Source organism: Ruditapes philippinarum, unplaced genomic scaffold (genome assembly GCF_026571515.1).
Source record: "Ruditapes philippinarum isolate M1 unplaced genomic scaffold, ASM2657151v2 ctg945_1_1_1_1, whole genome shotgun sequence".
NCBI classification, from domain to species: Eukaryota; Metazoa; Mollusca; class Bivalvia; order Venerida; family Veneridae; genus Ruditapes; species Ruditapes philippinarum.
In genome coordinates this window covers 1-12,103 of record NW_026856211.1, presented here as the reverse complement: position 1 = coordinate 12,103, position 12,103 = coordinate 1, and the positions used below count along the sequence as shown (strand labels likewise).

At 34.0% G+C, this 12,103-nt stretch overlaps 1 protein-coding gene across 1 annotated transcript; it reads left to right on the top strand.

Annotated features, from left to right (window-relative positions):
• Nucleotides 1-379: 379 nt before the first annotated feature.
• Nucleotides 380-4,513, top strand: LOC132745800 (uncharacterized). Its single transcript, XM_060734782.1, has 3 exons — nucleotides 380-732; nucleotides 1,544-1,613; nucleotides 4,296-4,513. The coding sequence occupies exons 1-3, from the start codon at nucleotides 433-435 to the stop codon at nucleotides 4,511-4,513; spliced, it is 588 nt and encodes a 195-aa protein (XP_060590765.1). The 5' UTR covers nucleotides 380-432.
• Nucleotides 4,514-12,103: the final 7,590 nt, after the last annotated feature.

Genomic DNA, 12,103 nt, shown 5'->3' with positions numbered 1-12,103 from the left:
TGAATTTTAGGATTTACTGCTCTTTTGAAAAGCATTCTCTATAAGTCAGTGAATTTTTAAAGTTTGAAATGTATACCTTTCATAAAAAACTGTTTAACTGTATAGTCAGGACATCAAATATCATATATATCTATAACAACAGTATGTTTTTAATTTTAATGAAATATTTATATACAGAACAAAACAGTTCAAAATGCAAATCAATAAGACATGCTTTTTAACTGGTGAAAACTATAAACTTGTTAATGTACAATGTGCTGATAACGGCCATAGTTTATGACGGACTGATTTTATCAAAATGTGAACATAAATTATTAACTGTACATAAAGTAGTGTTTTGTCTTTAAAATCCATACATTAGCGTGAAATGTTAGTTTTTAAAAAGCTGTTGCGATTCAATTCTCTTACTGTTTAGAAAAAGCAAATGGGAAAATGGCATTATTTTATGTGTATATTTTTGTGCTGATTATATATGAAGCAAGTGCTGTAGTAAACTTCAGGATTACTAGTTTTAAAACGAATACATCGTCTAGTTCTATTTTGTATATCGTCAATGGAATCACTGTCAAACTATGTGTAGAGGAATGTTCGTCACTTTTCGGCTGTTCCGCTGTCAACTATAAACGGCTTTATAATCTATGTGAACTTCATTCAAGTCAGCACGAGAACCGCGTGGCTCGTCCTGGCGAATCGTGCGTATATATTAAAAGATCAGACATGCATGGTGAAGATGTAAGTGTTAAAGAATAACAAAAATAGTTTGTTTGTTCAATCTTTTGTCTTTTTTTCCTTTTTCTGAAACACAATTGTTTTTCATGCAGCTGTAAAAAGTTGCCCCGTACTTCACTTTATTGTTGTTATATTTTCCTGTTGTAATATTTTTATTCTTCGGGATCATTTATGCCAGCATTATTAAGTATTGAGAATTTAGTACCGTTCAAGCCGGTGCTAGGGTTGCACTTATTCCTTGTCTCTCGTGTACAGACTCAATCAGACCGATTCTGCACTTTTCATGTAGTTGTGTTGTGATTAATGTTTTCGGGGGATCACTTTGTTTCCAGATTTTCATTATCATTTCTTTTTAAAAAATCAAAAACTTGTTGCTTTTTCCATATCGTCAAAATTTATCTATTAATCTATTTATTTGTTTGTGTGGTTTAACAGCACACCAACAAAGAATAGGCCATATGGTGCAAAAATGAAATGTACTTTTCATTTACCTCGGGTAAAAACCATCTAACCAGGTGGAGATAAGTGGCTGTAATTTGAACCCATTTAATCGAGTCTAACGACCTCACAGGAAGGAAAAAACAGTGGCTGCAGTTATTTTTATGCCTCAAAATTTAAGGCAACCTTTCTGAGGGTTTTCTATATTTCCTAAAAAATAGAAATCGTTAACCATATCTTAATAAAACTATTTGTTTCATAAACACAAAATATTTAAAAAAAAGTGTATTGTCAATAAAATACTGACAATAATAAACTGTATATTAAGAAGAATAATCCGAAAATTATTTAATAAAGAGATTTTTTAATGTTTCAGTTGTCGACAGGTGGCTGTCAAAGTTGTGATGATAGGGACACTTGTGACAACATCCAGTGCGTCCCTAAATGTAAGTGAAATTTAAGAGAGATACACGTAATTATTATATTCTATTATTGAAACTTTAAAATGCACGAGTGTTTAATTCTCAATTTGTCACATTACTATTGATATTTTTAGACCGTCCATGGCCAAGATGTTAGGATAACCACTGTTCCGTACCGTTATGGTACATTGGACTCTTTCAAGTCACGACAGAAGGAACTTCTAACAATATAGTTAAAAAAGATAAATCGCTGGTATGCGTCAAGGGAGGTGTATTGAATAAATTTTTGATGGAGACAGGAAACAAAATATATATTCCAATGTTTGTGAGAGCTATAAGTATCAAAGGGGGATGCTCCGTCGTCCGTCGTCATGCGTCAACAATCGTCTTCTTCTCTGAAACTGCTGGGCATATTTACTTCAAATTTGGTCTGTAGTATCCTTGTGACAGTCACACTTGAATTTGCTCATGTCATTTCAATTGGCCCCTTTAAGAGGTCAACAGAGCTAAATATAGAAAAAAAAACCTTAAAACATCTTGCTCTACAGAACTAAATGATGGATGATCACCAAACTTTGTCTGTAGCGTTCTTGGGTAGTCTTTTATCAAGTATGCTCATATTAATTTGATTGGCCCCTTTAAGGGGTCAACAGAGCTAAATATAGAAAAAACCTTTAAACATCTTGCTCTACAGAACTAAATCGATGGATGATCACCAAACTTTGTCTGTAGCATTCTCGGGGAGTCTTTTATTTAGTTTGCTCATATTAATTTGATTGGCCCCTTTTAGGGACCGCTAAAGCTAAAAATAGAAATACCTTTAAACGTCTATTTCTACAGAACAAATTGATGGATGATCACCAAACTTTGTCTGTAGCATTCTTAAGTAGTCTTTTAACAAGTTTGCTCATATTAATTTGATTGGCCCCTTTTATGGGTCTCTTGGGCTTAAAATAGAAAAACCTTTAGACATCTTCTTCTACAGAACTAATTGATGGATGATCACAAAATTTTGTCTGTGGCATTCTTTGCTAGTCTAATATCAAGTTTGCTCATGTTAATTTGATTTGTCCCTTTTAGGGGCGGTTAAAGCTAAAAATAGAAATACCTTTAAACGTCTATTTCTACAGAACTAATCGATGGATGATCACCAAACTTTGTCTGTAGTATTCTTAGGGGTAGCCTTTATTTAGTTTGCTCATATAAATTTGATTGGCCCCTTTAAGGGACCGCTAAAGCTAAAAATACCTTTTAACGTCTATTTCTACAGAACTAACTGATGGATGATCACTAAACTTTGTCTGTAGCATTCTTAGGTAGTCTTTTGACAAGTTTGCTCATATTAATTTGATTGGCCCCTTTTAGGAGTCTCTAGGGCTAAAAATAGAAAAAAAAACCTTTAAACGTCTATTTCTACAGAACTTATTGATGGATGATCACCAAACTTTGTCTGTAGCATTTTTATGTAGTCTTTTATAAGTTTGCTTATATTCATTTGATTGGCCCCTTTTAGGGGTATCTAGAGCTAAAAGTAGAAAAACCTTTCAACATCTTCTTCTATAGAACTTATTGATGGATGATCACCAAACTTTCAAACTTTGTCTGAAGCATTCACGGGTAGTCTTTATCAATTTCGCTCATAATAATTTGATTGGCACCTTTTAGATGCTGGTAAAGCTAAAAATAGAAATACCTTGAAACGTCTCCGTCTACAAAACTTATTGATGGTTTATCACCAAATTTGTTTGTAGCAGTCTTAGGTAGTCTTTTATCAAGTATGCTCATATTAATTTGATTGACCCCGTTTAAGCTAAAGCTTAAATGATCCAGGTCATGGCAGTTCTTCAAATTACTGTTTAAAGACATTATACGCTCAAATTTAATATAAGAAAACATTGACAATGGATAATTTCAAACACTGAAAAGCAGTTGTTTCTGGTGATCGACTCAGGGCCATCATGGTCCTCTTGTTTGAAGAACTAAAAGGTGTGTTTTCACTTAACCGTTTTAATCGATTCATACTAGCATTATATACAATGCTGTCGATAAAATTTTAATGTAACTGTGGGACAGTATAACACAAAACAGTTTGTTTAATGAATCAAACGTTCACGCTTAATTAAATACTAGTAGTTTTTGCATGTTGAAGGAATTTCTTTTGCTTAGTTGCTTTATATAATCGAGGCTTACGTATATATTCCATTGAACAAACAGAAAGTATGTTATTATGGCTGTGCTAAAATTATTTTCGTTATTTCGTTGATCTTTGTTCTTATTTGCTATAGTAATATGACACTTATAAATATTTTTTCAGTGCATCCTCATTTTTCAAAATCTTATTTCCGGTTAATTACAATCTGGAATAAAAAAAAGAAACAACAACAACAAAAAGACAACAACAAAAAAAAAGCAAACAAAAACAAACAAGAGAAAACATTATAAACAGAAGGAATGCCATTCAACCTTCGTCCCGCTACGTTAACATATTTTACTCGTGCGGCGAGTGCCATCTGACCATGGTCTGAACTATGTACGATTCAGGCACGGAAAATTCTTAAGTCCCCTTCCCCCACACCCCCCCCCTCGACAAAAAATGACTTTGTCTAGATTGGAAGATGGGTAAATCTGTCTGAGAAACTTAGCGTGTTCAACATAAATATCGCGTTCTTTTTTTTTTAATGAAATATCTGTTTCATTTATCTATAGCATGTGCAGCCCTTGAAGTGAAGAATGGTGTTATACGTGGCAATATGAAAGCAGTTGGTTCGCTCGTAGTAATCGCTTGTGACAAACTTTTCAAGGACATTTCTGGAAAAACGCATACAGTCTGTCAGAGTAATGGGTCGTGGACACATTATCCGAATTGCACACTGGGCAAGTACTGTTTGCTGCGTTGTATGCAAAGAAACAAGAAGTATCTTTAAAAATAGATACTCATTGTGAATGTCGTTTATCTCAAAGAAAAATATTTAAGTAATTGAAGTTTAATCAAATCGAAATTTCAAAAGAAAGCTTGAAAATGAAAACACTTTGTTGATACGAAATACCCGAAACCCCTTTGGAAATAACGACAGAAACCAAAAAAAAAACAAAAAAAACAAAAAAACAATCGACAAGCATTCATTTTAAACAAACCATTCAATCGTTAGCAGTTGTATAAATACTTCAGTAGTATGTAAGATACATAAAATTATCAGATTTGTTTCCATTTCACATAAATAACTGATAGTACCGGATAAGTTCGTTTACTTGTGTGCTTTTCGCTATTTTCATTTTTTTCTTCAACGGGATCGTGGATGTAAGTGAAATTGGCGGTTTCGTTAATGTTTTAGTGCTTTTTTGTCATCTAGTTTATTATTGTTACAGGTTACGTATACATGGGTTGCTATCAAGACATAAAAGATAGAATTCTTTCCGGAAAACATTTCTCATCTAGATCAATGACGACAGAGATGTGCGTTATGGGGTGTTTTGATTCTGGTTTTATATATGCCTTAACCCAGGTAAGTTTATCTTTATTTCTTTTCAATAATATTGACAAATGGGATAGTTTTCGGTATAAATCTATATCACCGGTGAACCCTTTTCTTACAAAATTCGTTGATAAAAATGCATTGTAGAGTATAAATATGTAAATATATCATTAAGGCACCACTCTGCTTCATGCCAAGCTTATGTGTAGAACATCAAAGGCACATTATGCCTTAGAAATGAATAAATGTTTCATTCTTTTGAAAGGGCAGGCACTTATTACTTTTTAACATCTAAAAATGGTTTTAGAGCATGTTACATGGGGTTTAGAATTCATAATCAGCTATGGGGGGAAGGGAACGGATATCGAATTCAAAATCATCTATGGCCGAGAAGGGAGGGGGATATTGAATTCAAAATCATCTATGGCGGGGAAGGGAACGAGTATTGAATTTAAAATCATCTATGGAGGGGGAGGGAACTGATATTGAATTCAAAATCATCTGTGGCGGGGAGGGAACGGATATTGAATTTAAAATCGTCTATGGCGGGGAGGGCACGGGTAATGAATTCAAAATTATCCATGGCGGGGGAGGGCACGGGTAATGAATTCAAAATCATCTATAGCGGGAGAGGGAACGGGTATTGAATTCAAAATCATCTATGGCGAGGGAGGGAACGGGTAATGAATTCAAAATCGTCTATAGCGGGTAGGGAGGGGGCAATGAATTCAAAATAAGCTATTGCGGGGAGGTAGTGGGTAATGAATTTAAAATAAGATATGGCGGGGAGGTGTTGGTAAGTTGTTATATTCGATATCAGTAACACTCCATTTTTTGTTTCTTCATTCATCTACTTATGTATGGATGTAGGAAATAATATTCATATCTACTTCCGATTTTAGTACAGTAGTCAATGCTATTGTGGGGACACACTAAAGATGTCCAGACAGCTAGCAGAAACAGAATGCAGTATGCGCTGCAGTGGAAATGCAAGTCAGATATGTGGGGGCGTATGGAAAGGTTCGCTGTACAAACAAGTTTAAAGAGACTAATGTCACTGCTACATACATTTTCTTAATTTCTTTGCAAAATAACAACAATGCACTCTGAACAAATTGTTGTTTGGTACATTGTGTTAGGAAATTTCATGATTCTGAATTAAAATGTGAAAGATCTGTCTTGAATTTGTGAAATATTCGCGTGGAAATAAATAACACTTTTTTCATTCTTGTAGTGTTTCTACATTTCTGTCAAACAATGCCATTTACACAATGGCCATAGCTTTCGCAGAAGCGGCGGGTTCATCGCAGCGGCGGTGGAGTATTCGTCGCAGAAGCGGTGGATAAAATATGGCGGTTTGCTGTTGTCAGTACATATAAGACTGAATTTTGTTTTATGTTTTAATGTTTTACTTGAAACACTCAGTGAGACTGGAGACCACATATGTACTCTTTCAACCTATTACACGGACACGGTGCAATTCATTGCCGTTTATGCAAACACTTCTGTACAGTTTGATGAGAGGACGCCACTTTTGCCTAAGTTTGGTTAAAACACATACAAATGTGTGCAAAACGACACTATCATACATCGGCATCACATCGAATGAATGATACTTTCACAAATTAACTATAATTTGGAAAACTGGGAAATTATTATTGCATATTTGTAAAATAAATGACAACAATTTTTTTCGTCGTAGACGGCGGTGGATTCGATTGCAACGCAGTGCGGTGGGTCCGATATCATTTTTGTATATTTTAAGAATTTAACTTGACGTAACGCACTTTTCATTTGAGTACCGTCCTTTTCTTACTTTGACATCTGAGAACGTGTTTATTTGATGTTTAAAGCGATATTAATTATTATATATACGCTCGGACAAATATATGTCCGAGGTCCGCTTTCATTTTCCTTCCATTGAAAAAGACTTTAGCCATAATTATCATAGAATAATCCACGTTCAACAATATATTGCGGGTTATTACTAAGTTTCAAGTATTTTTTAGTGTGAAAGCACCTTCCAGTTGAAAAGTGCAGGAAAGTAAGAACATATATTGTGCCCTTTATCATATTTTTATTTCCAAGTTCATATTAGGGATCATGCATTTGACAACCTGGACCCTAGAGGAAACGGCGGAAACTAAGAGTCATAATATTTGACCTTGATGCATCACCGAATGGAAATTTAGCAATGTGCAGGGAATTCCACAATGCGATGAATCCAGCCAAAATATCACATGTGTCAGACATTTACATGTTACACGTGATCACGTGTTATACTTTATAACCAATGCCGATTTCTGACTTATTAAAAGCGGCATGGCAGGGATATATATATATATATGCATATATTTTTGCATTTCGGCATTACGTTCTAAAAACATAGGGTTAACACATATTCATGGCATTTTCGAGAGTATCAAAATATTTATAAAGATTTTGAAAGATTATATAATATGGCCGTATATAAACGGTTGTTTGAAAATATAATACATAAACATACAATTTCTTATTAAATAAACAGCAGTCGTGTATATAAATATATAAACTTTATAAAACTGCATGTTTGTAACGTAATTTTTCATTGGAAAATCGAGACGTTTATTTTATTATAGAGATTTTTGGTTTATTTGTAACTTTATTTCTGATTTTTACACACATGTACAAGTATTATAAAGAATTTCGACAGCTAGCTATTAATATTGCGAAAAACTGTTTATATACGACCATATAACCTGTTGGATTTATTTATAACGAACTCATAATACATTAAGCATTTTTGTTAGAAAAAAATGAGATAATTTTATAAATTGACGGCAGCCATGTATTTAAAAAGTACATTGTATGTATATAAACGTCAAGATTATACAATGAAAAGTGACGTAACAAACGTGCAGTATTATAAACACATACGAGCAAAATTAAGGGGGTTTAATATAATCATATTCTTTAAATTAAGCATAATGCTTGAATACGATAACATTAACATTTAGAGCGAAAAAAAAACTTAACTCATTACCTGTACGTGAATTTGATTTTATCCTTAATTGTGGTTATTTCAAGGTCATATAACTTAAATGCAAGTCTGAAAAATCTTTTATCCCCGCTTTTTATGTTCTTCACTATATTTGTGTACATTTTCAAAGAAAGACTTCCATAAAATATTTCTATGACATTATTTTAATTTCATTTCATACTTTAAAATTCTTTAAACATCTACCATATCTGAAACCAATTCTTTCCGATAAATATCACAATTTAAGAAAAAGAAGAAAAACTAAAGCTATTAAACACGTAGGTCTTTGCAAAAAAGTAATAAAGAAAACTTTTCCTGAAATAACTCTTACGCTGTAAACATAAAATTTATTTAAATTGGTGTTCTCAGTATATGGTAATATAACACAGTGACAATAAAAACTGAGGTTGTTTTTGTGCCCCCACGTTAGTGGCGGGCATTTAGATTTACCCTTGTCCGTCTGTCCGTCCGTCCGTCCTTCCGTCCGTCCTTCCGTCCGTCCTTCCGTCCGTCCGTCCGTCCGTTCACTTTTGTGTCGCACGTAACTCAAAAAGTATTTGACCTAGAGTCATGAAACTTTACAGGAATGTTGATCAGCATGTGAAGTTGTGCACCTGGGTATTTTCGTCTGGATATTTTTAGTATTTTCAGAGTTATTGCCCTTGACTTAGTAAAATTTTGCAATTTTCAACTTGTGTCGCATGTAACTCAAAAAGTATTTGACCTAGAGTCATGAAACTTAACCGGAATGTTGATCAGCATATGTAGTTGTGCACCTGGGTATTTTTGTGTGGATATTTTTAGTATTTTCAGAGTTATTACCCTTGACTTAGTAAAATTTTGCAATTTTCAACTTGTGTCGCATGTAACTCAAAAAGTATTTGACCTAGAGTCATGAAACTTTACAGGAATGTTGATCAGCATGTGTAGTTGTGCACCTGGGTATTTTTGTGTGGATATTATTAGTATTTTCAGAGTTATTGCCCTTGACTTAGTAAAATTTTGCAATTTTCAACTTGTGTGGCACGTAACTCAAAAAGTATTTGACTTAGAGTCATGAAACTTTACAGGAATGTTGATCAGCATGTGTAGTTGTGCACCTGGGTATTTTCGTCTGGATGTTTTTTTGTATTTTTAGAGTTATTGCCCTTTACTTAGTAAAATTTTGCAATTTTCAACATGTGTCGCACGTAACTCAAAAAGTATTTGACCTAGAGTCATGAAACTTTATAGGAATGTTGATCAGCATGTGCAGTTGTGCACCAGGTATTTTCGTCTGGATTTATTTAGTATTTTTAGAGCTATTGCCCTTCACTTAGAAAATTTTTGCAATTTCAACTTGTGTCGCAAGTTACTCAAAAAGGATTTGACATATTCATTAAACCTTACGGGCAGATTGCTCAGCATATTTAGATTTGCACCTGGGGTTTCGCTTGTGGATTTATCCAGTATTTGTAGAGTTATTTCCCTTGACTTAGTAAAAAGATTGACAGAACAGTGGCGCGGTGGGGGCACCCGTGTCCTATGGACACATTTCTAGTTCGTATTCAAGAAGCATTTTCTGTTTATCTCTTGTCTCTTATATGTCTGTATGACAAAAAATGTTGAACCTGGAACTTACGGTCTTTTTAAGTCCAAGGTTAAACGTGGATCATTCTATGATTATTGTGGCTGAAGTAATTTTCAATGGAAGGAAAATGAAAGCGGACCTGGGACATATATTTGTCCGAGCGTATATATAATACTAAATATCGTTTTAAACATCAAATAAACACGTTTCTCAGATGTCAAAGTAAGAAAAAGGCTGTAATCAATTGAAAAATGCCTTACGTCAAGTTAAATTCTTAAAATATACAAAAATTGTATCAGGACCACCGCACTGCGTTGCAATGGAATCCACCGCCGTCTACGACGAAAACATTTCTTGTCATTTATTTTAAAAACAGGCAATAATAATTTCCCAATTTTCTAAATTATGGTTAATTTGTGAAAGTTTCATTCATTCCATGTGATGCCGATGTATGATGGGGTCGTTCTGCACACATTTGTATGTGTTTTAACCAAACTTAGGCAAAAGTGGCGTCCCCTCATCAAACTGTACAGAAGCGTTAGCATAAACGGCAATGAATTGCACCGTGTCCGTGTAATAGGTTGAAAGAGTACATATGTGGGCTCTAGTCTCACTGAGTGTTTCAATTAAAACATAAAACAAAATTCAATCATATTCTTACCGACAATAGCAAACGACCATATTTTATCCACCGCTTCTGCGACGAATACTCCACTGCCGCTACGATGAACTCGCCGCTTCTGCGAAAGCTATGGTCAGTGTGATTTATATCAGACAGTGTAAGACAATGCAAGACAACATTCATTTATTTCAGACAATTTCATGTATGTCAGACAGTGTAAGACAATATAAGACAACATTTATTTATGTCAGACAATGACGAAGTTGATACCATTTTAGTCACACTACAGACTTTATATATTGTGTTACCTGGTCGATTTTTAACTATTTATTTCATTTAAAGCAACATGCCCCCAGATTCATGCTTAAGTTCTTGGAAATCACGTGAGTGAATAAGAGTGAATGTACTTTTGCCTAGTTATAGTGATACAACATACAATTTATAACAAGGAATCAAATGTCATTATGTATTAGGAAAGAACCATTTTAGTGTGTTGTGTGTGTTGGTTTATTTACCCTCGCCACCGGTATAAAACCAGATGGGCGAGCACAATTTTAGTGTAACATGTTAACTGTTTATTTCAGCTTTGAATTAATGTGACGTTTTCATGAAAAAGAAATGGGAAACGTAAAAACATCAACCTAATTATGTGAATTAACTTCCGAAGTATCATCTGATTCACAAAAGCAGAAATCATCCTCAAGATTTATGATAATTTTCATGAAATTTTTTAAAATGTACATTGTGTTTAGCACAGAGGAAGGTAGTCCAGTACTGGTGTAACTCCAGGAACGATGGTTAGGAAACTTCCCGCCTATATGACTGAAATACTGTTGGGAAATGGCGTATTATAAAACAAAAAAAACAAACAAACAAACATCGTGTTTAAAAGAATAACTTTTTGAAGTGAAGAAAAAACTAATTTATACATTATAAACGGCACTTACAATGTACGTTAATTTAAAGAAAGAGGTCAGAATTTGCAAAACAGCCCTTACTGCGTTTGAAACGTAGTAAAATTATGGTGATAAATACCGCAAAAGTCATAAATCGCACACAACTTGTTAATTATTACTTGAACATTGAACCATTTTACTTTCCTTCGAATCGTATTACATTTTATCAAGTTTAATTTACTTGAAATATTTTGGCTCATCTGGGGGCATGCAGCTTTAATTATGATATAATGTATATAGTCAGTCCACAAGAAATAATTGCCTTAAAATAGCTGATCAACTTTTATATGTTTTTATATGAGAGATGTTGCACTTATTCATTATCCCTCATGTACAGACTCAATTAAACCGAGTCTGCAATTCTTATGTAATTTTGTTGTGATAAATGCTTCCGGAGGATCATTTTGTTTTCAGATTTTCATTGTAATTTTGTTTTTTCTTGCTTCACTGGTAGGAACCATCGACGTTCCTTAAGCTACCTTTAAGCTAGCTGTTAGCTTCTTCACATGAAACAATCCAAAGCTCCTACCGGAATTTGAACCCGCAGCGGTGAGGGGCTAGTAGTTTGAAGTCAACAGTTCACGACCGAAGCCATTCGGCCACGGAAACCTACTCTTTTTTTCTTTTTTTTTTTTGTCTTATTTTTTTGTTCGGGATTGGGGTTGGGGGGAGGTTGCTTTTCATTTAGTTTTTGCACATCTTTGTTTTACTTTGCAATGTTTGTGGTTACAAAATATATAACCTTGTTGAAATAAAGGCTTGTTTTCTTTTCAAGTACATTTTGTTGCGTATTCTTGTTGAGCATATATGATTGTCATGTATGTTATTGTTATATCATACCCTTAAACACGGGGAGGAAATGTTACATTATTAT